Source organism: Gouania willdenowi, chromosome 6 (genome assembly GCF_900634775.1).
Source record: "Gouania willdenowi chromosome 6, fGouWil2.1, whole genome shotgun sequence".
NCBI classification, from domain to species: domain Eukaryota; kingdom Metazoa; phylum Chordata; class Actinopteri; order Blenniiformes; family Gobiesocidae; genus Gouania; species Gouania willdenowi.
The window spans coordinates 11,884,523-11,910,248 of record NC_041049.1 but is presented as its reverse complement, the minus strand read 5'-3'; the positions used below and the strand labels follow the sequence as shown (position 1 = coordinate 11,910,248).

Sequence of the window (25,726 nt, the reverse complement as noted above, 5' to 3'; positions counted from 1 at the left end):
ACACATGTGTCTGCTTGAGTCAGTGTTTCTCTACAACACAGCACTTCTTCAACACAAACTATTTAACTAGTAGACAGTGGGAATGTACACACACACACACACACACACACACTGCTGCAGAGTGATCACTTGTGTCAGCTTAGAGATGTATGTTTGACAGCATTCCACTCAGCACTGTAATACCGAAAGAAACTGTAATTGCATAAGTTTTCAATGCACCCACTCACACGCTGCAACTCCGCCTCCAACACGCAAGCACGCACCCACACACACACACACACACACACTGCAAGGGAAAATATGACACTTCACGTTAGCATCAAAGATTCAGCATTTTCTCCTCACCACATGCTTTATTGAAACACTCAGGGAAAGCCTTTGCAGTGCAACTAAACATAAACACACGTGTACGTATTACTATATTAAATAGGACACATCGCTACCACTAACTTGTACAAGAGTGCAAGATCTAAAACACACAAAAAAATACTATATGACTATTATCATTTTTCAATTTTGTCGCATTATACTAGATAGAACTTAAGTGAGAGCCACAAAAGTGTTGTATTGAATGCAGTAGTGCTATCAAGTAACTCAAATTGTGTAAAAAATCAAGAAAATGGATAATAATAATAATAATAATAATAATAATAATAATAATAATAATAATAATAATAATAATAATAATAATAATAATTTTAATTTTTTAATACAAAGCAGTCATTAAATGGGTATTATCAAATCTGACATGGGGTAACTATTGAAATATTGACCAACTACTACTTTACTCTTGAAATTTAAGTGATTCAGATGTTAGCCCTTATAATAATGAGCCATCATTCTTTTTTTATTTTATTTTTTTAAACAAACAATAACACAGTTGATCCACTATCAATAAAATTTACATCAGATTTGCAGGGTTAATATGATTTCTGGCTCTTTTATATTGACTGGCTTAGTATTTATACTGGATTTTATTGATTTTTTGGGGTTTTTTTGGGTGTGGGGTTGTAAAAATGTATTTAAAAAAAAATTTGGTTCACAAATATGAATAGTGTAACAAAACATTGAATATGTCTCAGAAGTCTATACAAATTGTAATTAAATAAATAAAAATGTAGCACTGGTTATGATTTATTTAACAGTCTTCTCTCATATTTAAAAACAACGACTCGGTTTCCATATTGAGTTCAATTTGAACCTCATTCAAAGCTTTGCTCAAACTGCACATGGACAACAAAATTACTGTTTATCTGAACAAATGTATGCCACAAATGAACGCTTTCTCGATTGGAATTGTCATTATGTTGTCTCATCTCTTTCTTTTTAACACAAATACATGATTACAGTTGTTATTAACAGATGTCAGACTGAGTGAGAGGGATTCGAAGAGATTCAAAACCTTTCCTCTGCATTTACAGCTAAACTTCTCTTTCTTTATGTTTTTCTAACAAATGACAGACAGCTCTTTCAAAGGTCTTAATCATAATTTCCATCTCCTTTGTTTGTAGGTTAAATATTTTGTTACTTCAGCAAACCATCAAAATTGAGGCTTTTTTCAATTTTTTTTCAATCAGACTGCAATATTGATAAAACCTAAGGAGGGCTGTCAGAATGATAGACCACAAAGACAATCCGCTATGCAAAACATTCACTATATTTTTTGATTATTTCCTTGTTGGTTCAACAAAACAATGCCAATTAAGGACAATGGAGTTTGTTTTATTAATCCTGTGGGTTGGTTTAACTTACTAGTTTAACGTTGAAAGTTTTTAACTCTTAGTTATTGTTTTCCATAAAGTTATAATCTATAATCCTGTTTAGGAACACATTTTGTTATACTGCATGGAATATGTCTTCCATCCTGAAAGTAGTCAATACATTATGTATTCTGAAAACAGAAAGAGTCAGAGCTCTGTAGCAGCTGGAATCCCACGAACCACTCGTTCCTTTCCTCCTACCTGTGCTGAAATGGCTGAGCCAGCTTTCCTCTGCCCTTTCAGATGTGCGTTCAAGTTTGTGGGGCAGTGGCTTTGGATGGATCACTGACTGCAGATGGAGGAGGGGGTGGGGCTTAGAGGAGGGGACGCTCGCTTGTCAACAATGCTGACTATACTAAAGTTTGAGTTCACTCTGTGTAGTCCAGTGTTCAGGAATCAACCAACCAACCAACCAACCAACCAACCAACCAACCAACCAACCAACCAACCAACCAAATAACCAACCAACCAACCAACAGTTTTATTTATAAAGCCGTTTTTAAATGAAATATTGCAATAACAATAAGGTCCCACACCTATAAGTCCAAATAGTCAAGTTCCTTGACACAGTTTCTTCCTTAAAGTGTTTTTGGTTCACTCACTGAGTTTAGAATATGTCTGTAGAAATGAATTAACTCTCTTTTTTGACGTAAAGAGCCTGCAACGTAGAAGTAACCTTTTGCCATGAGTAAAGTGCTACAGACACCAGCACACATTATCCCTTAAGATCAGATGGTACAGTAGATTGAGATGAAACTTAATTTCAAGTCTATCGTTGATATCTGGTAACATCTATCTCTTTGACTGTGATTTATGAGGGAGGACTATGATGTGAAATAAAAATTATTGACCCTAAGAACCAGAACTTTGTGGCAACACTCCATCACAGTTAATGCTCAGTTAGGCACTATAATATATCACATCCCTCTTCCTTTTTTTCCTTTATCATATTCTAATCTAAACCTCACACACAGTTCGCTCAACATTTCCATAAAGCACCAATGGTTTTTTGTCAAAGGCTGTTGGGGATTTCTTCGACTTTCTGATGAAGTTATTCAATAAACTGATGTTGCCAGGCAACAAATGCTGTTCCTGCTGTTATGTGAAAGAAGATATAGCAAAAGATCAATAAAGGTTGATTACCTCCAAATGAAATCAATGACGAATGATGAAGGACACAATCTTTTGCATGCTTGAAACAAAAGCATATTCTACTTTACACTGAAGGACTTTAAAAGCATGGAAAAACAACACTACATCTAATATACATTCTTTAAATAGTCACAGAAGGATAATCAACATGTGTGACAATATGACACCTCATCGATATCCCAGTGATAGTACTCATTTTACTGTAACTGAGTTGCTTTTATGGGTACTTGTACTTTTCTGAGTATATTCTAAATCAGTCATTTTAATTCAATAAAATTCAACCTTCTTTATATAACACAAATTACAGCAAAGTCATCTCAAACCACATGAACAAGCTTTTAGCGACAGTGGGAAGAAACAACTCCCTTTTAACAGAAAGAAATCTCCAGCAAAACCAGGTTCAGAGGTGGCAGCCATCTACTTAGACTGGTTGGGGTTAGTGGACAGGAGGAGGAGAACAGAACAGGATAGAGAGATAGAACATCAGAGTGTCCCAGACTACTTGAGCCATGAACCACAGATCAGGAACTGTCAACTCCAGTTTCAAGAACCCGAAACAGAAAAGAGAGAGAAGGACCAGGAGAAGGCACAGACTGCAGAAATACATGATACACTATTAGCAGGTCTGCCTGGATGGAAACACCCGGTGCTAAACTGTGTGTGAGTGGAATGAGAATGAGTATGGGGTGGACATCAGTGTAAATGGTGTGTAAGCAGTGTTGGCAGTGTGATGGGTATAAGAGGTTCAGAAGTGGAGGGTTGGCTGCAACCTGGCACAACCTTGTCTGACTGGACTTCACCCATTGCAGCCCATTAGAGATATGTGTAGATGGTGGATTGTGTTTGAATTGAGTGTTGGTGTTCTACTATATAATCTTAGTTTTTAGTTTCTATTTTTAGGTTTAGGGCTTTTTTTCCTAGTGGTTAGGTTAACGCTATTATACGATATACGCTTTACAAAATAAGTAGGTTTTGAGTTTAGCCTTAAAGGTAGAGAGAGTAGCAGCCTCCCATACTAAGACGGAGCTGGTTCCAAGAGCGAGGAGCCTGGTAGCTGAATGCTCTGCCTCCTGTTGTACTTCTAGACACTTTAGGAACTTCCAGAAAACCAGCAAACTGAGAACGGAGTCTTCTGCCCGGCCGATAGGGCACTAACAGGTCTTTAAGATATACAGGAGCTTGATCACGTAGAGCTTTTAAGGGATTTTAAACTCTATTTTAGATTGTACAGGAAGCCAATACTGGAGAAATATGCTCTCTGCTGTTCGTACCTGTTAGTATTCTGGCTGCAGCATTCTGAATTAACTGGAGACATTTTAGTGAGTTGCTGGGACATCCTGACAGTAAAGAGTTACAATAATCTAGTCTAGATGTAACAAATGCATGGATTTGTTTTTCAGCATCACTCTGGGCCAAGATTGTGTATTCTTGATTTTAGAGATATTACAGAGGTGGAAGAAGGCTGTCCTTGAAATTTTCTTAATAGGAGAATTAAAGGATAAGTCAGTATGAAAGATAATGCTCAAGTGTTTTACTGTGGTTCTGGGTGACAAAGTAATGCCATCCAGAAACAGTATTTGCTCTGATAATTTTTCTCTGAGGTGTTTTGGACCAAATAAAATCACTTTGGTTTTATCCTGGTTAAGAAGGAAAAAGTTCCGGATCATCCAGGATGTGATGTCTTTAAGACAAGCCTGAAGTTTTAATAACTGATGAGTTTCATCTGATTTAATTGACAAATAGAGCTGTGTATCATCCGCATAGCAAAGGAAATTTATATTATATTCTCTGATAATGTTACTTAGTGGAAGCATGTATAATGTAAATAATATTGGTCCCAAAACTGAACCCTGTGGAACTCCATGATTAACTCTGGCATACACTGAGGATAGATTATTAACATGAACAAAGTGGGTTATGTCTGATAAGTAGGATTTAAACCAACCTAGCACCGTTTCTTTAATCCCAAAAACAGTCTCTGCAGCAATAAATGATGATCTACTGTATCAAAGGCTGCACTGAGATCTAAGAGCACCAGAACTGAGACCAACCCCCTATCTGAGGCTAAAAGGAGATCATTGGTTACTTATACAAAGGTAGTCTCTGTGCTGTGATGAGCACTAAAGCCAGACTGAAAGCTCTCGAATAAATTGTTCCTATATAGATGATCACACAGTTTAACCTGCAATGATTTTTTCAAGAATTTTGGAAACAAAAGGGAGATTGGATATTGGCCTATAATTGGACAAGTCACTTGGATCAAGGGTAGGCTTTTTAAGGAGAGGTTTGATTACAGCGGTTTTAAAGGTCTGTGGCACAAAACCTGTTACTAGAGATGTATCAATCCAGTTCACCCTTCTAGTGCTAATTAGTGGAAAACCATCTTTAAATAGTGGAGTTGTGATTGGATCCAAAAGACAGGTTGTTAGTTTAGAAGCACTAACTATTGAGGTCAGTAGGAGTGAAACTTTGTAATGATGGAGTTCATTCAGGAGCTGCTTTGTTTAAGAAATTATTGAGCACTCGTGCAGGGGGGACATTAGTTATGTTTCTAGTTGTTAGAATTTTATCAGTAAAGAAGTTGATGAAGTCATCACTGCTCAGGTTGACAGGAATACAGGGTTCAACGGAGGTGTAGCTTTTGGTGAGCCGAGCTACAATTTTGAATAAAAACCAAGGATTATTCTTGTTTTCCTCTATTAAAGTTGAGTAATAGCAAGTTCTAGCTTTGCAAAGAACTTTTTTTTAAAAGCTAACAAACTCTTTCTCCAGGCAATATGAACTTCTACCAGGTTTGAAGAGAGCCACTTCCTATCTAACTTTTGTGATGCCGGTTTTAAAAGGCGCAATTCAGAATTATACAAGGGAGTGACCTTTTTATGACATATTGTCTTCTTTTTAAGCGGAGCAACAGCACCCACAGCTGTGTGCAGTGACAACATTGCAGAGTTGAGCAAACTGATTTTCTGAATTCAAAGGATAACAAAAATTATCTGAAAGAATAGAATTTTGAGGATATATTGTCGGGTGATCAAAATCTAATCCATTAGTTAGAACAATGTCCAGGGCATGATTAAGATAATGAGTGGGTTTGTTTACATTTTGTGTAAAGCCGATTTAATCTAATAGTGAATAATTTATTTAGTTTTATCGGGACTCAACACCAGGTCAGTGAGAAAGTCAGAGAATTCAGAGACAAACTGTGAATATGGACCAGGAGGAAGGTAAACTATAACCAGTAAGATGGGTTTTTTATTTTATTTTTTGGATTGCAAACTTCAAGAGAAAGGCTTTCCAATAAATTATGGTTAAGTTTGGTTTTGAGGCTGTCTGATAAGCAAGAGTGAAAAACTGCTGCCATTCCCCCTCCCCGACTGCCCTCATCGGGAATACGGTAGTTATCATAGCTGGGAGGACTGGCTTCATTAAGAGCAACAAAATCTTAATCTTTGAGCCAGGTCTCCGTGAAGCATAATAAACCTAATTGACAGTCAGTTATAAGATCATTTACTAAGAGAGATTTAGATGAACGCTATCTGATATTTAATAGTCCACATCTAATAGTTTTTTCATTGTTTTGTGTTCTGTTTGTAGTTTTAATTTTGATTAGATTTATATGGTTAACTCCTCTACTGTGGGTTTTAGTTTGAAATGCATGTTGCTCTATACTGCTCAGCACAGTGTTTATAGTGTACTGTATAAGTGCTCTGTGCTTAAGTAAGGGGCTTATCTATGGAGGTGTCTGTAGCTGCCTGTTTATTTTCAGCTAGTCTTGCACGTGTAGAGCTGTGAATCACAGACTGTAAATTTTGCGGCCATCTTAGTGACGTCTGCCTATCACAGCAGCTTACTATAACAGCAGCTAACTATAACAGCAGCTAACTATCACAGCAGCTTACTATAACAGCAGCTAACTATAACAGCAGGTAACTATCACAGAAGCCAACTATCACAGCAGCCAACTATCACAGCAGCTAACTATAACAGCAGCTAATTAACTATCACAGCAGCTAACTATAACAGCAGCTAACTATAACAGCAGCTAATTAACTATCACAGCAGCTAACTATAACAGCAGCTAACGATCACAGCAGCTAACAATCACAGCAGCTAACTAAAACACCAGCTAACTATCACATCAGCTAACTGTCGCAGCAGCTAACTATCCATTTTACTTGTACTTAAGTACATTTTAAAAGAAGTAATTTGTTACATTTCTACAACCAACCGTCTTGGATTCTGGTTGTAGGTTTCTACCTATTATGTTGTTACCCACATGGCACATTTGGCATTGGCAAATTGGAACTGTTTTAGAGTTCATAAGATTAGCTATACTGTACTTAGAGTCTGTTTTTTTTAATTTTTTTATTAAATTTATTGGTTATTTTATTTTAAAAAATTATTTTACTTTTTGACAAACCTTTTATTTTATACAGATGCCTTTGTGGAAAATAAATTACGGTAAGTTCCAATTGTGCAGAATTTTGTCGTTTCCTTTTTAAGTTTATACATGTTTACTGTATGCAAGGGAATCTTGGCAAGATTTATTATCAAAAATAAACATGGGGGGTGAAAGTAACTGGTAACTTTTAATTTGAGTACTATTTAATTCAGTTACTTTTTACTTGTAATTTAGTATTTTATGTATGACTTACTTGTACTTGAGTACAATTTCAATCACGTAGCAGTACTTCTATTTGATAAGGACATATCAATACTCTTTACTCTTCTGCATATTACACATCTTATTTATTGCATTTGATAAACACTGGTACTGTTTTCAAACTTTTCTCTCTTTTGCTTTGACGGACACGCACACAGGCACTCACTCACGTACACCTCTGTACCAGCACTAACCTCAGAGGACTCGCCAGTGGCTGCCCTGATATCACGTTGCCAAAGCAACAGACAAAGAGTGAGGATTGGAGGACAGGATGATGACTCAAGTACCCTCCCTCAACCTGCGCCTCTCTCACTATCATCCCTCTCTCTTCTTCTCTCCAGAGGTTTCATTCACTTTGTCATGCAACTTCCTTAAAGCTCAGGACCAAAACAGAGGCTCATGCACAGAAAGAGCCACTATTCCTCAATTACAATGACGCATGCACATAGGTGTAAAAATGTAAAAAGAAATCCTAGAAATCCTAGTTTCTCAATGGTAAACCGGTGGGAAGCTGTAGATCACAAGTGTCAAACTCAAGGCCCAGGGGCCAAATCTGGCCATTTAGAGCATCAAATTTGGCCCGCAGGAGAAAGTAAAAATGACAGAAAACATGAATCATTGTGTAAATGAAACAATATTTACAGGTGCTCACAGTGCTTATATTGCATGATTGCAGAGTAATTTTTACTGTTAAACAGGTGAAAAAACTAAAAATTCTTACAAAATCCTTAATTTTCCTCAAATGATTAAATTATGTTTTCCTTAATTAAATACAAATTGGTCAAAGCTATAAAATTTAAAGGGAATATCCTGTTGGGACAAATATCTATCATTTATTTCTTGGATATGGTCAGTTTCTTACATATTTTGTAATTTATCTATACATAGAAGTGTAAACTATGGCACAATAATATTGAAATTAATCCTTTTATGCATACAGTCTTGTGGCCCATTTGAGATCAAACTGCTCCGTATTTATCCCCTGACCTGAAATGATTTTGACATCTCTGCTGTAGATCAATGACAAATCCCTTTTACAGATGCAGGGAAAACTAAAGGACAGCATCATTAACCACTGATCATCCACAATAAACATACAGTAGAACACTGCTATAAAAAAGACTAAACAAATGTAAGTGTGTATGTTACCAAGCCATTGAAAGAAAATGAATCCTGTTAATGTTGGCTAAATATTCCGACCCATCTAGTCAGCACAGCCTACCTTAACTTAACCTGGTTTCACAGCCTTCTTAAACGGGCCTGTCGGAGGCATGCTCACTAAATCATTCATAGTGGAGAGAAAGAAGAATACATGGTCCTGTGTGTGTGAGAGAGAGAGAGAGGAAAAAAGAAAGAGAGAGAGAGCTGCAGTGAATGTTTGCATGGCAGGTAGTGCTTCGAGAAGGATGATTTCCTCGCCTACTTTAGAGGAGTCAGTGTTCTGTTCTGATCATGAAACATGTTTTGTTTGAAATATGCTCAAACTTCACTAAAGAAAAAGGTTTTTCTCTCTATCTGATGAGAATTTTTATCACGCTGTAGAAATCAATGTCATTCCATTCTGTACCTCTAATTACAAAATAGTGACATTAGTTATTAAATCTAGTCAGCAAGGTGGGAGGATCCACTTCTTTTCAAACTATCCTTTCAAAATAAATGTATTACAATAAATCCTCAAAGAAGAAATGAAGAAGTGAGCTACATAATGTTCTGCCGAGTACTTCATTTTGGGGAGAAATGCTTATCTTCATATTTTTCAGCAGTTCAGTATTAAATCAGTAATTTAATTAGTTTTTATTAAATCGAGGAGACTTGTGTTGAATACATTAGTTGGCCACCTAAAGCAAAGATTAGCAATTTAGAAACTTTACCGAGTGTGCTCCATATCATATATTCTTGTCTATTTCCAAAAGCAAACCTAAGTAAATCATTAATTTAAATTATTAGGATGATTATTGTCCCAAAGGAATTTTATCATCAAATTGTATTCAGGCATGTTATTACAGAATGTTACAATGTAAATTTGTGTTTTGTGCATGACAACATAATGTAATCCACTTTGAACATTGATTCAGGAAAAGTAACTATTCTCATTCTATTGGCTCTCAGTGCTGCATTTGATACTGTGGACAATACAATTTAGTTCCACAGATTGCAAATGTGGGTTGGACTAAATGGAAAAGTAATGCAATGGTTTAAGTCCTACTAGGATGAGTTAGTTTGTATGCATTGGAAACTTTGAATCTGACAGATTACCAATGTCCTGTGGGGTTCCTCAGGGCTCTGTTCTTGGACCCCTTCTGTTTAGATTTTATATGCTTCATTTAGGACAAATTTTACAGAACTGTAAGGTTGATTATCAGAGCTCCGCAGATGACACAACTATATCACTGAACCCAGATGACTATGGTCCCATTGAGGTGTTGTGTGACTGCTTAGAAAAAGTAAACTGCTGGATGAGTGAAAACTTCCTTCAACTAAATCATGACAAGATGGAGGTGATTGTCTTTGGTAACAAGGAAAAGATGACTGCTTTTAATTTTGTTATTGATTTTAAGCTGTTGAATGTTTTCTGTTGTATTTTCATCATGTAAAGCACATTGAGTTGCTTTTTTGTATGAAATGCGCTATACAAATGAATTTGCCTTAATTGCCTTGCCCTGCCCTGCCTTGCGTTTAACTCAACATTGGAAAACAACTTGTTTAACTATGTCTACCTTTCTGTCTTCCTCATATTAAAGTCAATGTATTAATTCTCTGCTAAGTTCCTCTTATTGTTATTGTGTGAATTTGCTTTTTTTTATTTAACCTTATGCTCCATTTAACCTGTCTATCATTCACACCCTTCTTGTTTCCTCCTTCCGTGCCACTGCCCTCCCCCTCCGCCGCTCTTCTAGGAAATCCCTCTTCACCATCTGTCTCTATGTGATGAAATCAGCGCCTTTCAGCACAAATCGACATGGCCAAATTAACGAGACTCAAAAAGGATCATCTAAACGTGATGACGTGTTCCTGAACAAGAACTAACCTAAAATGCTTCATAATATGTGGAGCGCTTCATTTATCTTGCTGTGATAAGGATATAAAACGTCGGTCATGTCTACATGTTGTGTTGGCATATTTCATGACAGTGAGACAATTAGCAGAAAATATAACCATAAAAATACACTATAGATGAATGTAACATATGTAGTGATTTACACAGCAGGCTAACAGCATGTAATGTACTGTACACCCTCTCTTCTATGGAGGCAAAAAGGTTAAAAAAAAAATTGGCAAAAATTGAATTTAAATATAGAAAAACAATTGCTTGGAAAATTGGTTGGTGGCATGATACCCAAATGTTATACTTAAATTGTGTCTTTTAAGTTCTTTACTTTTTATGTTTAAATTACCACCACTCCATATGAAAAAAATGTTACCTCTATGAAATAGCATAGGCAAATTATTATAAAGTACATTCATTTAGTAGGTACCAAACTTTCTTTCTGCGACTACCTTTGAAGAATGAAAAACTTTCAGCACCCGGCCCCCATCACGGCAAAATGCAAAAAAAAAAAAAAAGAAAAAGAAGAAAGAAGGGGAATAAATTTTTGACCTTTTTTGAAAAAAAAATAAAAACAATGTGGACAATTTTTCTTCAAATTTCATAAAAATAATAAAATAATTTTTTTCTTTGATTTTTCAGGCCCATGGTTCAACAAGGCCATTCTAGCACCCCACAATCCACCCATTCTGCCCTCACTGCCATTATCACCACTGCCTTACCTTGTGGTGATAATGTCTCTGTCCTTATATTAGTATCATTTAAAACAGCCACTTAATCTCTTAATCCTCCTATAAACCTTATTTGATTTTGTTGTGTTATTGATTTGATTGATCAGATTACTGTAACTAATCTCACACAGTGGACTGACGTGTGATGTTTCATACATTCGCGGATTACCCGAATAATTGGCGGACTGAATCAATGCTTCATGCATGTTTAGCTAACAATTGTTTTACAGCTCATTACATACAGTTGCTTCCACTCTACCTCTTACATGAGACTGATGCTGTTCACACTCGTTTAAAGAGGAGATGCACAGATGCATATGGATGAAGACAATGATGATTTGGAACAGATAATGAAGATAAATAAAGTTTTTGACTTTCTCTTTTGATCTATTTCATTTTCCACCTTGTACAAGCTATTGTATAGGATGGTACCATGATTGATTTTCACTCGAGTCAACCTCATTGACCATATATTGACCAAAGGCTATAAAACGGTCTTCTCGGTATGAGGCTCATCCGTTGGGTGATTGAAAAAAATAAATAAGTCACTCCTGGGACATCTAAAATCCCTTTGTTCCAAATTAATTTCAGCCACTTGCAGGAACTACTTCCTGTATTCCTACATGTGCTTGGCTGGACCTGGTGCAGTGCAAAGATTAGAGCTAAGTAGTCTCCACTGACTAGTACAGTAAATTACAGAGCAAATGGACAGTGGGGAGGAAGTGGGTGTGAAGACAATTAAAAAGAAAAATTATGGAGAAATAGAATCAGGTAAAGGAAAAGAAGAAGAAGGAGATTAGGAAATGAATTCAACAAACTGAGTTTAAAGTCATATATCAGCAGTATTAGAGGAGGAGGACAGCAAGGACTGCAGGGGCTTAATCACGCCTCCATGATGATAAATAAATGAACACTGCAGCTGGCGAAGTAATGGCTTGGCTACTCCATAACAGCAAAATGGAAAGGTTAAAACATATACACCCCTGCTCCAAAACCAGTTTCCCTGATCATTTTTCACAACCCATAATTTCCTGCATCATTGATGAAACAGACTCCCTCGGCAAGAGCTGGTACCTGGCACTTGGACCCAATCCCTCTGACAATCCCCTAAAATGTAGACACTTCCGCTCCGAATGCCAAATAAAACAAAAGCAATTTTTCACAAAGCATGATTAATGTATCAGAGGTGCATGATGACAACCAACAGTCACCGTTTGTTGACTGTTGTTTGTGGATTAGAAACTTTTAGTTTGTGCTGGCATCATTTCAACAAAATTAACATCATTTTACTTCACAAATAACAGGTAGTGACAGCTCATTACTACCGGATGTACCGTTCAAATTACTACTAAAACACAAAATGCATTTGTTTTTGTAAAATAAGCAGGACTAGGAACCTGTGACACTCACCCTCACATCCCTCACTCATAGGCCAGAGCAAAAATGATGCTTTGTTTTGGTTTCATCAAAGACAGTTAACATTTCCTCATTTGCTTGAAGCTGAAAGTGCATTATTAACCGACAAAACCAAAGTTAATACCACCCCTGATGTTTGAGTGAAGCACCAACAAGCTAAATCTACAAAGCTTTTAGAAAATATTAACCATTTCACATGCACAAAATTCTACTGGAAGGTGTTTATTTATTTGGATATCATAATGAATGGATAATTATTGTGAAGTAGCTTGTGATGCTAACGTACTTGTAAAATCACCTGTGGATTTGCCTATTTGACAATGAAATAAGGGCTCACTTAAATAGCCCATCCATCCATCTTCTACTGCTTATCCGTGGTTGGGTCACAGGGCAGCATCCTTGGTAGCGAGGCTCAGACTTCCCTCTTCCCAGCCACTTTGTCCAGCTTTTTCCGAAGGATCCCGTGGGCGTTCCCAGACCAGCCGAGAGACATAGAATCTTCAGCATGTCTTGGGTCTTCCTCGGGGTTGCCTACCGGTGGGACGGCCCTGAACACCTCACCAGGGAGTGGTCCGGGGGGCATCCCAATAAGGGGCCCGAGCCACCTCATCTGGTTACTAAATCTTATCTGATTTCTTCCCGGATGACTGAGCTTCTCACCCTATCTCCAAGGCAGCCACCCAATGAGATCTTGTGTTCTTTCGGTCATGACCCAAAGCTCATGACCATAGTTGAGGATAGGAATGAAGATCGAATGGTAAATCGAGAGCTTTGCCTTACGGCTCAGCTCCATCTTCACAACGACGGGTCGATGCAGAGTCAGAATCACTGCAGACGCTGCACCAATCCGCTTGTCGATCTCCCGCTCCAAACTTCCCTCACTCATGAGCAAAACCCCAAGGTACTTCAACTGCTCAACTTCGGGTAGGATCTCATCCCCAACCCAGAGAAGGCACTCCGTTTTCCATTCGAGAACCATGGACTCGGAGGTTCTGATTCTCATGCTAGCCGCTTCGGCTGTGAACCGATCCAGTAAGAGCTGAAGGTCACGGCCTGACGGAGCCAACGGGACCACAACATCTGCAAAAAGCCTCCAAATCCCAACTGTGACTATCTTGATGAACACTATGGATCCCTGAGGAAGGTCTCTAACTCTTACTGGAAGGAACTTCTTGTGAATGGATGAGATTTGTATGCGTTAATTAAGAGTTCTTCTTCTTTCACCCAACAGAGCTTATCTGTATTTACCTGTAGTAGAAAATGTTTGTATCTACCTGTTGCAATGGAAATCAAACTTCCTACTGATGTTTGGCTTTAGTCTTGTTCAACCTTCACACGATACAATAGTTGTTGGTAATATTAAAAAACTGATCGAGGCAGTTTCAAAGCGACAGAGCATTGATTTTTCTTTTATAGTGTCAGATCCAGGAAGGTCAGATGTCAGGAGCAGCTGTGGAGGAAAGACCTCACAGCTGACAAGGTTCAGCCTTTTGATGTATTGCTCAAGGACTATTTTTCAAGGACAATGCAACCAGTTTTTCCAGTTGATGGACATATTATTCCAGTCGTATAAAGTGGCAGGAAAAGTTCTGCTTTCATCCCAAATGGAAACAACTAGTCTGTCCTCCATCTGCTGCAGAACACACCGAATGATTCACATGTTCATCGATGTCGCAATGGGAGAGTATGAGCGCGCGTCTGCTATGATTCAGTCCATGCTAAGAAGAAGCCAAGTAATTATTTTCTGTGTGCAAACAAACACTCAGTCCCCCATGTTTTACGCCTCTGCCTGCCACACAAACACACACACAACCCATCTTCTGCTTCCCTGTCTGGATTTTTGTGTTTTTCAACATGCAACTCACAGCTAAACGCTAATTGGCATTCCACGTTTGGGAAGGATTTATTCTTTAGCGTACCATAAAAACATGTTCAATCTTCTCACTGTGAACGATGCAAATGCTTAGCCATATGCGCAGTACGCACAACATATTCTACACAAAAAGACACACTGGCACAGACACACACAAACAAAGAAAGCGCTACAAGAGATGCCAAAGGGAATCAAATGAAAATGAAAGCCGAGAGAGGGAGACGTGAGGAGGGAGGGGAGGAAAAAAGGAAAAAGCGAGGAATGAGAAAAGCCCATGTGGCGGAGGGAGATTCTCATCTTTACTGAAATCAGCTGATCTCCCCCTCCTTCCCTCCCTCCCATGCTACAGCTCTTCATTAAACCACTTTTTCTCTCTCTTTTACATCAACCCTATCCACTGCCTCCCTCCTACCTTCTCTCATTTTTCGACCAACCTTTTCTTCATCCTCTCCACTTTCCCCTCGCTTTCTCTTTTTCCCCATCTCTCTCTCTCTCCCTCTTTCTCTCTTGCCTCTTTCATGTTATCACTTCTTCTGTATTCCACCTCCCTCATCCACTGTCACTGTGGGAGAGCTGCGAGGCAGACAGAAGCAGCATACACTACTGTTACTATATTTGACACTACACACACACACACACACACACGTACACACACACAGCACAGACACACATATTCTCCCTGCATGCATGATTGCACACACATATGGAACAGGAGGGAACAGAGGGGAGGGCACCAACACACACGTGTGCATATAAACACACCGGGAAGACAGATCTTGAGTGTACACGAGTGGTTGACACACGCACACACACACACACGCACACACACACACACACACACTTCTGACGCGTGCTGAGTGCTGGAATCACAAACATAGCGACGCACACAAGGGTTAGTGCATGACGCCAGCAACCCAACGCTGTTTGTCTATCGTTCGCTCTCTTTCAGACACACATACGTCTTTCTCTCGCTCTCTTTTTCTCTCTCTCTCTCTCTGTTTGTGACACACACTTTTGGCTCGCAGACACACAGCGGTATCAGAGGGAAGGACAGCACTGGACATATCATTTATACAGGCTAGAGATCAGAGGACACGGATTAACCATCTCCATCCCTCTTCCTATAAGGACCTTATGCTCTCTTCCCCCTTCTTGTATCTCTAAGCCTGTCTTCACCTCCTTTTCTTCTACAATCCCTGATTTTTCGACACAATCCCTTCCTTTTTTTCATTGGTGGGTTAAAGAAAAGCTGGAGGGGGATTGTCGCTATAAGAAAGAAAGGATTATTCTTATTTGACCAGGACCTTTAAATGTATGGATCTCTTGAACTGAAGTGGTGACAGTTTGTCGTCCCATGCTTTGTACCATGACGGATTTTTGATCTTGAAGTTTTTGTTTTTTAAGGTGTGACTGATGACAGGGACCTAAGGCTACTGCGGTCTGAAATATTTGTACAAAAAAGGTGAGTCAAAATTGCTCCTCACCTTGTATTTCTGCTCGAGTCGACTGCGGAGAAAAAGTGAAAGATTCAACAAGCAATTAGAGATTTTTGATGGGAGTAAAGACTCCTGATATGTGGGGATGTTTACTAAAAAATGTCTGCCCTTGGGCTAGATCCTGATTCTTTTCGATATACACGGATGCATGTGGGGGCTTGGATTTGTTAAAAGTAGCTTTGTTTCAGTTTAAATACAGAATAACATGGTGATAGTTACTGAAAATGAGTACATCAGCAGTGTTTTATGATATGATAACATATGACTGCTGGAATCAACCAAATACCCCAATGTTTACTTTATATTACATGGTCTGTATAATGCCTAAATGTTGTACATTAAAACATCTATATTTACAAGGCATTTCATCTTTAAATGTTTATTGTTTTTGGTATGATTGTGTGTTTTAAAGTCAGGCAGATTTCAGGTCACCTGTAGATACACTTACTGTAAATGTGGCTAGTATACACACACTGCAGCTGCATTACACGTTGGCGTGCACAACACCCCCAAAAAGTGAAAGAGTAGTGGTAATGAGGCACGAGAAATGTGTGCATCACATGAGCACATCTTCCTCTCTGCTTCTTTTTAAAGCAGCACAGAACTTGTCCGAAAACTTTGACTGTCGAGTACAATATTTTCACGAATAACACTGCAATGCAGTCCTGGTGCTGTAGGTGTTGACACGGATTCCTATTTAGTTACTCGCTTGATGCCACAAGGCAGTGTGTTTCACTACTCAAAGGATGGATATCACTATATACACCGCTTCCCTGTCAATAAAGATGAGCTGCTCGTTTGAGTAGCTAAAGGTTTTGATCTCTTCAACTCAGGATAATACATCAATCAATGAAGTTATTTGTCTATTTTTAAAACCATAAGGGCATTCACAAGTCATTCAGTCTGTCACTGTATGTGCTTAACAAAGGATTGCAGAGCAGACCATTGTTCTTAGAGGGATTGACAGCACTGCCAAAAGTACATCAAGTACAACAACTCTTGTCCTATCTTTGGCCACTTTTTTTAGAAGTTGTATTTATAAATTAGAAAGCCCAAGACATGACATGGTAAAAATTAAATATCTATAAATTAGCTATGATGTGCACACAAAACACAAAAACTGGTTCAATGCAATGCCAGGAATTTCAAAATGTTTTTATATGCATTAGATATTCTATAGCGCTTCATCATAAACACTCACTTTACAGAAATTAAGGCATCATTCTTTCACTCCACACTTAGTGGTGGTAAGCTACTATTGTAGCCACAGCTGCCCTGGGGCAGACTGACAAAAGCGAGGCTGCCATAGTGCACCATCGGCCCCTCCGACCACCACCAACACTCAATCATACACTACATTCATACTAGGCAATGTGGGTGAAGTGTCTTGCCCAAGGACACAATGACAGATACTACTGGAGCGACTGTTCCCCACTTATAGCTCATTCCCAGGCTGTAATAAAATACAATCGCACTACTCCTGCCCATCGTGTAGCTTTAGCTACTCTATTGCCTCTACCTTAGAGCTTTGAGAAGATGAGCTCGATTTGTTTACCCAGCTGTCCAGGAATGATATTACTATCATTAATAATATCTCGCCCACACGTTATACTTATTACATGGCAACAAATTAGTATTTCGTGCCAGTGAATCAGTGTTTGGTGCTAAATCATGGACACAATACATTTTTTTTGGTAACTGTCATGTCTGGGGAAGATAATGCATATATTTCAAAGAACAATTACTTTAAAAGACGATAGGTAGCATCAGGACTCGGAGCTATATCATTGGTGGCAAGTCTGTAGAAAAGTGAAGTGGAATGATGGGAATTAGGTGAATAAAAATGTATAAAATAAGGTTTGACGTCAGAATAGTTTGAAAAATACAGTTATTTGATACATTTAGATTTTTGTGTAATATACAACTGTGTATTCTTGTATTACTGTATTTGATCTTCAGCATGAAAAGCTGACAATGAATTTTCTTTTGCACCATTAAACTATCCATCTATCTGTTAACCTATTTTTCATTCTTTAAGGGTTGAAATACCAACACAGAGAAGTACATATACACATATACTGTACATGCACTACTGCCATTTTTTTGTAAATCGCTCCTCACCTGTGTGCATGAAAGATAAACAGATAATTTGTGACTGCTTATCTTTGATTTTGGCAGCAAACACATTGGCAAACAGCGAGATCCAGTGTTTACATGTAAACTTTGTCATTGACAATGTCATATCATGATTTCAGTCTTAGTGTTTGGAAACAGACTCTATAACGTAAACTATTTGACACAAATCAAAATACAAAACAATTTAAATGAAAAATATATCAGCCTATACAGTCACATCATTTCTTTATTGAGATTAAGCGACTTTGAATTTGGAGGCAAATTAGACAAAATTCAAGCGAGATACAAACAGGACACCATTCTGAAAAATTGTCCAATCTGAAGCAAAAATAATAATCTTCTATATAAATGGGTTTAGTAAGAAAATAAGCAAAGTAAAGTGTAGGTTATAATGTATTTAGGTTTCTTTGGTAAAGCATTATAGTTGTCGTCTTGATGTACTGTAGGAACAAATTGATTTATTGTTGATTCGTCACTTTAACAAACTCCGTCAATATGACATATGTGACGATATGTCACGATAGTAAACTGCCAGTAATCAAGGAAGATTATGAGCTTTGGGTTCAGGGAAAGCGTGTGGCAAATGTTGCGGAATTAAGGGAGGAAACTGGAAAATCTAGAGACATTCCACACAAACACACAGTTGGAGAACTATGTAAGCTTAACTCTGACAGGAATGAACCCACATGCTGTCACTCACAGGGACAGGAGAATACATCTACGTTAAACCTATTTAACTGTTCTTTGGGTCTTATCAACAATCTGATCATTGTAGAAGAGGAAAAAGTGGAAAAATTGGCCAAAGTTTTGCATTTTCCCGTATTTAGGGGACATATTATGCTATTTTTCACCCATTTCAATTTGTTCTAAGAACCCCAAAAACAAAGTATTTTAGGTTCATTTGCCCTAATTTGCCTGTTTTCAAGAGTTTTAGCCCTCTGAAAAAGTCACTTTCTGAGCAGTTCTGAAATTGGGCTGCTTAGCGGCCTACTTATGCATATTCATGAGTGGGCGTGTCTATAGACGCTGACTTGCCCGCCTTGCTCTTTTACGTGGGGATCACTGATCACCAGAGTGATTTTATTTTTGCTATCCACACACTGTTATTGTTTTCAGCCAAAAAAACTGCACATTACAGTAAAACACATGGCTATTTAAGAGACTATTGTTATTTTGAGTCCGTCTCACTGCTTCAGGGTCCGTTTTTATCTCAGCAGCAGCAGTCATTTAAACTCTCACCAGAGTGTTCAGCTGATAAGTCACTTTTTTCTCCTCCTCTGCTCTTCTAACTACAGCAATAGTGTATTTAAAGTGGTAATCATTTGTTTTGTCCAACCGCTGCACCACATTGTGTCACATACACGTCAGAACAGCGATACAAGGTGATATAACATGTCCATGGGTGGAGTTACCAGCGGAGGGTAGTGTATTTTCTTTCCCGATTTAGCTTGTGACATCATAAACTTAAAAAATTTGAAACGGAGCAATTTTCTCTTTGTTGTACAACTTACACAGACCACAAACAAATGACTGGATGGTTTTATTTCACATTTTGTGTGCCGGTGGACCCTCGAGTTACCTCATATGTGATACGAAAAGAACTGCAAAAGTGGATTTTTCATAATACTAGGGATGTAACGATTCACTCAACTCCCGAAACGATTCGATTCACGATACTGGGTTCACGATACGATTCTCTCACGATTTATTTTACAAAATGAGACTGTGGACAAATGATGATTGAAAAATATTCCTTTATACTGTACTATTTTCCTTTTATTTTTCATTGTCAAAAGAATCCCTTGATAAACTATTCAAAATAATGCAATTTAACTAAAAATAAATCTTGAATTAAATAAATAAAGGAATAATACAAATGAAGAAGAAGCTTATTAATTTAAAATCTGGTTCTATAATAAACAATGCAAAACTGCATAATAGTTATTTTTCTTTTTAAAAGTGCAACTGAAAATGTATTTTGTGCCTTAACAATTGGACTTAAAAAAAAAAAAAAAACGTCATTGCCCTGTATTTACGTCAGATATTTGTTTGGACCAGCAGAGGGCGCTGGTAACCCAGTGGTTGGTTGGCTGGCATGCAGCTAATCTAGCAGTGAAGAAGAGATGCTATGCTAGCAGACAGAGCTAATAGAATAACGTGACTTTTACAGATATTCATGTAATATAAAAGAGGTAATGAATCATTTATTAACATATTTAAGAGTAGAAGGCGGTCAGAAAGAAAGTATTAGCAGACTCCGCCCCCCGCCAACACTTGTTGATAGCGCCCTCTGCTGGTTAAAAAAAGTACTGCGATTCAATTTTCAGAAGATCGATATCAATCGTGATACCTATGAATCGATTTTTAACTGCCTTACGATTAATCGTTACATCGTTACATAATACCGTATGTCCCCCTAGATTTTTTCACTTTTACACCCTTCAAAGTCTAAACAAACAGAGTACAGATGCAAAGGGAACAGTTAGATGGATAAGTGAGAAAGTTGAGACAGGAAAGAGGAGAAGAGATGCTGAAAAAAGGAGCTTAGGTGTTAGTTGACTCCTAAATATGCAGTGTTATTGTAGCACAGAAGCCTGTAAACGTGTGTCAACACTATTACATTGATGGCATGCATGTGTGGCTTTTGGTTTACCCCTGTGATTAGGTCACCCATATTACCATCTAGCTAATATTGTCTGCGTATGGAGTAGCAGACATTCAGTTTTGCACAACATTTATATATATTTATAATTTACAATTTGTTCTGTTTCTTCTGCAACAAGCTGTTGTAATGAATCAGTATTCAACTAAAAGTTGGTGTTTGGGAGAACTACTTCAAAGACATTATTAACAAATTTATAGCAAATCTGGCTTTTTTTTTATTTTTTTTTTAAGAAATTATGCCTTTTCCATTGAGCTCTTTTTTCATGAAGCTTGAAGCATGTTCCATTTACATGTTTGTGGTCAGTCTTTAATTACCTTAACCTTAATACACTAGCAAGCTTAAGTGTCTATATCAATAATGATCATGAAATAATGTTTGCATTGACGACCTGTGAAAAGAAGGTTTATAGTCGTGTTAAAAGCCCAAAGCCATTATAAATACTCACAGAGCAGGTGGCCCCTGTCACCTTTCATTCATGTTGGAAAAATCTAATAATACAATAAGTTTATGAGGATACGATACAAGTGCATGATCTTTGATCTCACAGGGAACGACCTATCAGCTGTCATCATTTGTCAGTATTTTGTGTCACCATAAATTTGTCCCTTTCAACACTCCTAGTGCAAGTTTAACTGAATAAAAATTTGATTTTCTGCATCTTATGTCCTGTACCCAACACAGGACCCAAGCATGAGAGCTCTCTGAGATCAGTGTGGTTTTAAATTATGATAAAGTACTGTAATGCTTTCCTGAATGAAGTTTGCTGTGCATTTACACATTTTAAAAAATTATAAATGAGATGATTTCTAGTAGCAATTAAGTGTAAACAAAGGTTCACTCAAATGACATTGACGTCATTTGGAATTTTTTGTAATTATCCGTCTTTCAGAGCAATCATGCGTTTGCTAAATTTAGCTTCCAATGGAATAAGCTTGTTTGGTTGTCATCAAACATGCTGATCTGAGCATGTGCGTTTACCCAGATATCAATTTACAAGTGAAGAGAAATAGAAATATTAAGATAGATAGCTTAATAGTAAAAAAAAAAAACAAAAAAAAAACAGGAATGGATATTTCTCCATCCTTCGTACCTTAATTCTAATTTATCCGTTATGGCCACCCATTTTTCACATGAAGCGCTTGCGCTCATTTAAAAGGAATAACTAAGATTTCCCAGTAGAGCCTTGCTAATGTGACTTTAATCACATGAAGGAAATCCATCCGCTGAGTAACGTCGTGTATGCTTCAAGTCCTTTGTCAGGTTGAGAAATGACAGATTGAGATTGAGGAAAGCAGAGTGAAGGATAAGAGAGAGAGAGAGAGAGAGAGAGAGAGAGAGAGAGAGAGAGAGAAGAATGTTGAATATTGAATCATTGAGGAAAAGTAGAAAAAAACACAATTTACAGATATATTATAAAGAACGAAGGAAATAGCAACACTGCGACACACACAAAGCTTCAACACATCAATTCAAGATAATTTAAACCCTGCTCTGAGATGATATTTGGCATTTTCTGCTTTTATCAATAACTAGTTTTCTTTCTTTCCTTCTTCACTCGTCATCCTCAGCTCTCACCCTTCCTTGTCGACCTCAATTTCCAAAGACAACCAACCGATCACAAAACAAACAAACCGTTTATCAGCGCAAACAGAACATTTCTCCTTTTTTCATTCATGTCTTCTCTACATAACACACACCGTGACTGGACTCACCTAAATCTATCTACAGTGCCGAAGGAGCTCATTTACATAATCTGTGAACACACATGAAGGAATAAGAGCAACCAAAAGATTGCCTGATTTCTTCCCTCCAACCAACCGCAGTCCAGAAACTGCACTATGATGTCACTGCAATATTTTGCACATCCAGCTGATTGATATTCTGTTTTGTGAGTTTAGGTGGTTGTTTTGTGAGTCTGATGTCCTTTTGTTGAATGGTTTTTGTTGTTGCTTTTTGCCATTTGTCTTGGGGGCCGCACAGAATTAGGCTGCATGTGGTCCACGGCCGCCAGTTGCCATTGTCTGATGTATGAGGTGTTCAAGTGAAAATTTAGAAAAATAAGATTTATTCAATTTAATTGGAACATACAATTTTTAAAAAGAGAAAAGAGCAGATTTTTGTGCTATAAAGGCCAACAAATTTGTCTGTTCATCCTCCTTTTTCTTCATTGTTTCCATCCTTCGACCTCTCTGTGTCCTTCTCATGTGCACCCCTGGCCTGTGTTTCTTCAAACCAAACAGTAGCGTGATAGGGGGAGTGTGTGTCTGTGTCTTAAAGGGAAACCGATTGTGTAAACTAACACATTTAAAACCCACATTTATTATTAATGCATGTGGAACTACAGAGACGTGTGTGTTTATGTTCACACACAAGCAAGAAGCGCAAAGGAGAAACACACATGAAGACATAACATTAGGTGCCATCGTTCTTAATGCTGTTTATGGGAACGTCTACGAGCGCAGTGTGAGGACATGAGTTTGCACAACGCTCTGCAGTGTTTGGTGTTGAATGCTGATTGACTTGTCTCACTTGTCTTCTTTTTTTTCCCAGGTATAGTCATTTCACAGCCACCCTCAGAGGGGGGCACTGCAGGCATGACAGTCTGACCCCCGACACAAAGCACCGCCCTCCATCAGAGGAAGGCTGCAGAGCTCGGTCATGCCCCTTCACGCCCACCCTGCTGTGGGCGCTGGCCTGCCCTCCACCAGAAATACCATCTGGTTGGCCAGACCTGGTGAGTGAAGCAAAACAAAAAAGAAGCTAAATCTAGAATATATATTAGAAAAAACAGAAACAAGTTTATATTTTTCTTTAAAAAAATAAATAAATACATAAAATAACACACCAATGAAAAAAAAAATATAGTTTTTCTTTAAAAATCTCCATCTATTGTAATACTAATGACACTTGAAACAACAGCATTCTGTTTTGGCAGCTGTTAATGATTTAACACATACACAAATAGGCCTACATACACCCGTACATGTGCATGTGACATGCCATGTTTCTGTGAGTACTAATAAACATAAAAAAAAAAAAAAAAACAGCTGTCGACAGAAACAAACAGGGAGAGTGTAAAGGAAAGTGATGGGTGAAGCAGGATATATGTTTTTATTGTTTTTTTGTATTATTTCACGTAACCTTTTTCTTTCTAAAACCAAAAACTAACTAGTCTGTTTTTCACTACTTTCTACGTCTTCATTATTTACGACTGCGAGAACAAAAGCGTATATTGTGGATTCGGCAGTAAATGAGACAGTTATTACTGTGTGAGTAATTTCAGATACTTCTGTTAATGCCTCTTTATTCATTCATTCATTGTTTATGGATCATTTTGCGGAATCTGACCACTAACTAGGGAATTGACATCATCAGATAAGTTGATCATTGCCTGTCAGAAGTGACAGAAAAGGAAAGGATTGCCAGCCGCTGGGGGGCGCGTGCATGCAGCCTCTTGTGGGCACTTCACCCACCTCTTCTATAGCTTTCGGGGAGGGAGTGTGGATGGAGGACCAATGAGGGCATTGAAAAATAATCCCTTCGCTCCATTCTTATACAGTTTGATGACGTGTGATGACCTTGAGTAGATCAGCAACAAAGTTCTGAAACAAAGTTCCAGGTGGCGGTGGGGGATAGTAAAAGGAGGAGGAGGGGATACGGAGCATCTTTCTGCACACAATCCTGGTGGATAGATGAGACAGCCTTGACGGCTGGCTTTGGCAACCAATGATGATAAGCGATTTGTTTTTGATTCAGGCTAGCTCAATTTTGATAGCCTTGAGTCACAGTCTCCAGCAGTAATCCAACAAGGTGGCCTTTAAAGTAGCAAGTCGAGCATTCAACTTCTCCAAATTGGATTAAATTCCGTGTAAACGTTCCAAAGTAGTTACCTGATTACTTTTCAGTTTGTTCATCACATGAGTGTTGAGAGCCCTGCTCCATCCATCAGAAATGACTGGCAGCCTTCCCAAAACAGCTGCCAATGTAATACAAACTTTGCAATAGGTCAGAATGCTGCCAGCTCCAATCAGCAGCAAGCCTGCAACCATAATTCCAATCATGTAGATGTCTTCCACGTCCTTGCTTGGACAGGCAAGCTCACCACTGCTTGTTCTATTTGTCAAAAAAATGTGGTTAATCGCATTGAGAGACCAACTGATCAATTCCATAATTCCGGTTTTGGATGAGATGCAAATAGAGGCTCCTGTTAGATTCACAAGACCAGACAAAACAAAGCAGCAGCAAGGACAGATAAGGGTGGGAAAGAGGGAGCAGAGAAAATGCGACCGCCTTTTTCGAGGATCAGAAGAGAAGTGTCTGACCATGATTCATTTTTAGGCCACAACAAACACGGACCCATGCTGAGTAAGCATGCGTGTTTTATCCTAGAGTGATTATAATGCTCTCAAATTAGTTTGCCCAGGTAGTCCGCTGCATTTGCACCCATGTGAACACGCAAACAAGGTCTAGAGTGGATCAGGCAGGCAAATTCTAGAGTGTTTGTTTTAAAGTTAATACCTCCATCAAGGTGGCAATATTTTCACCGGCATTTGTTGATTTGTTTGTTTGTCTGTTAGCAGGATTACATCAAAAGCACTTAACAGATTTTTACATTTTGGAGGGGAACCGGATCAATATACTGATTCTGGATCAGTTTCAAAAATCAAAAAATACCTAACTCTCGTCATTGGGGAAATTTCAAAAATTCATATTTCAGTTTGTAATTGACTGATCTTTATTAAATTTGACTCAGTTTTGTTGGGTTGGTTCCTCAATTCCCCCACAGAC

General features: G+C 38.1%; 2 protein-coding genes across 3 annotated transcripts in view; one reads left to right on the top strand and one right to left on the bottom strand.

Moving 5' to 3' along the window:
- Window positions 1–25,726, bottom strand: part of cacna2d4a (calcium channel, voltage-dependent, alpha 2/delta subunit 4a) — a 101,228-nt gene that overhangs the window by 19,857 nt on the left and 55,645 nt on the right. The window lies entirely within an intron of this gene.
- lrtm2a (leucine-rich repeats and transmembrane domains 2a) overlaps window positions 15,556–25,726 on the top strand; it is a 28,742-nt gene continuing 18,571 nt past the window's right edge. The window contains exons 1-2 of the mRNA XM_028448382.1: window positions 15,556–16,103; window positions 23,489–23,672. Of these exons, the coding sequence (XP_028304183.1) occupies window positions 23,597–23,672 (76 nt within the window). The 5' untranslated portion in view covers window positions 15,556–16,103; window positions 23,489–23,596. The remainder of the gene's footprint in view (window positions 16,104–23,488; window positions 23,673–25,726) is intronic.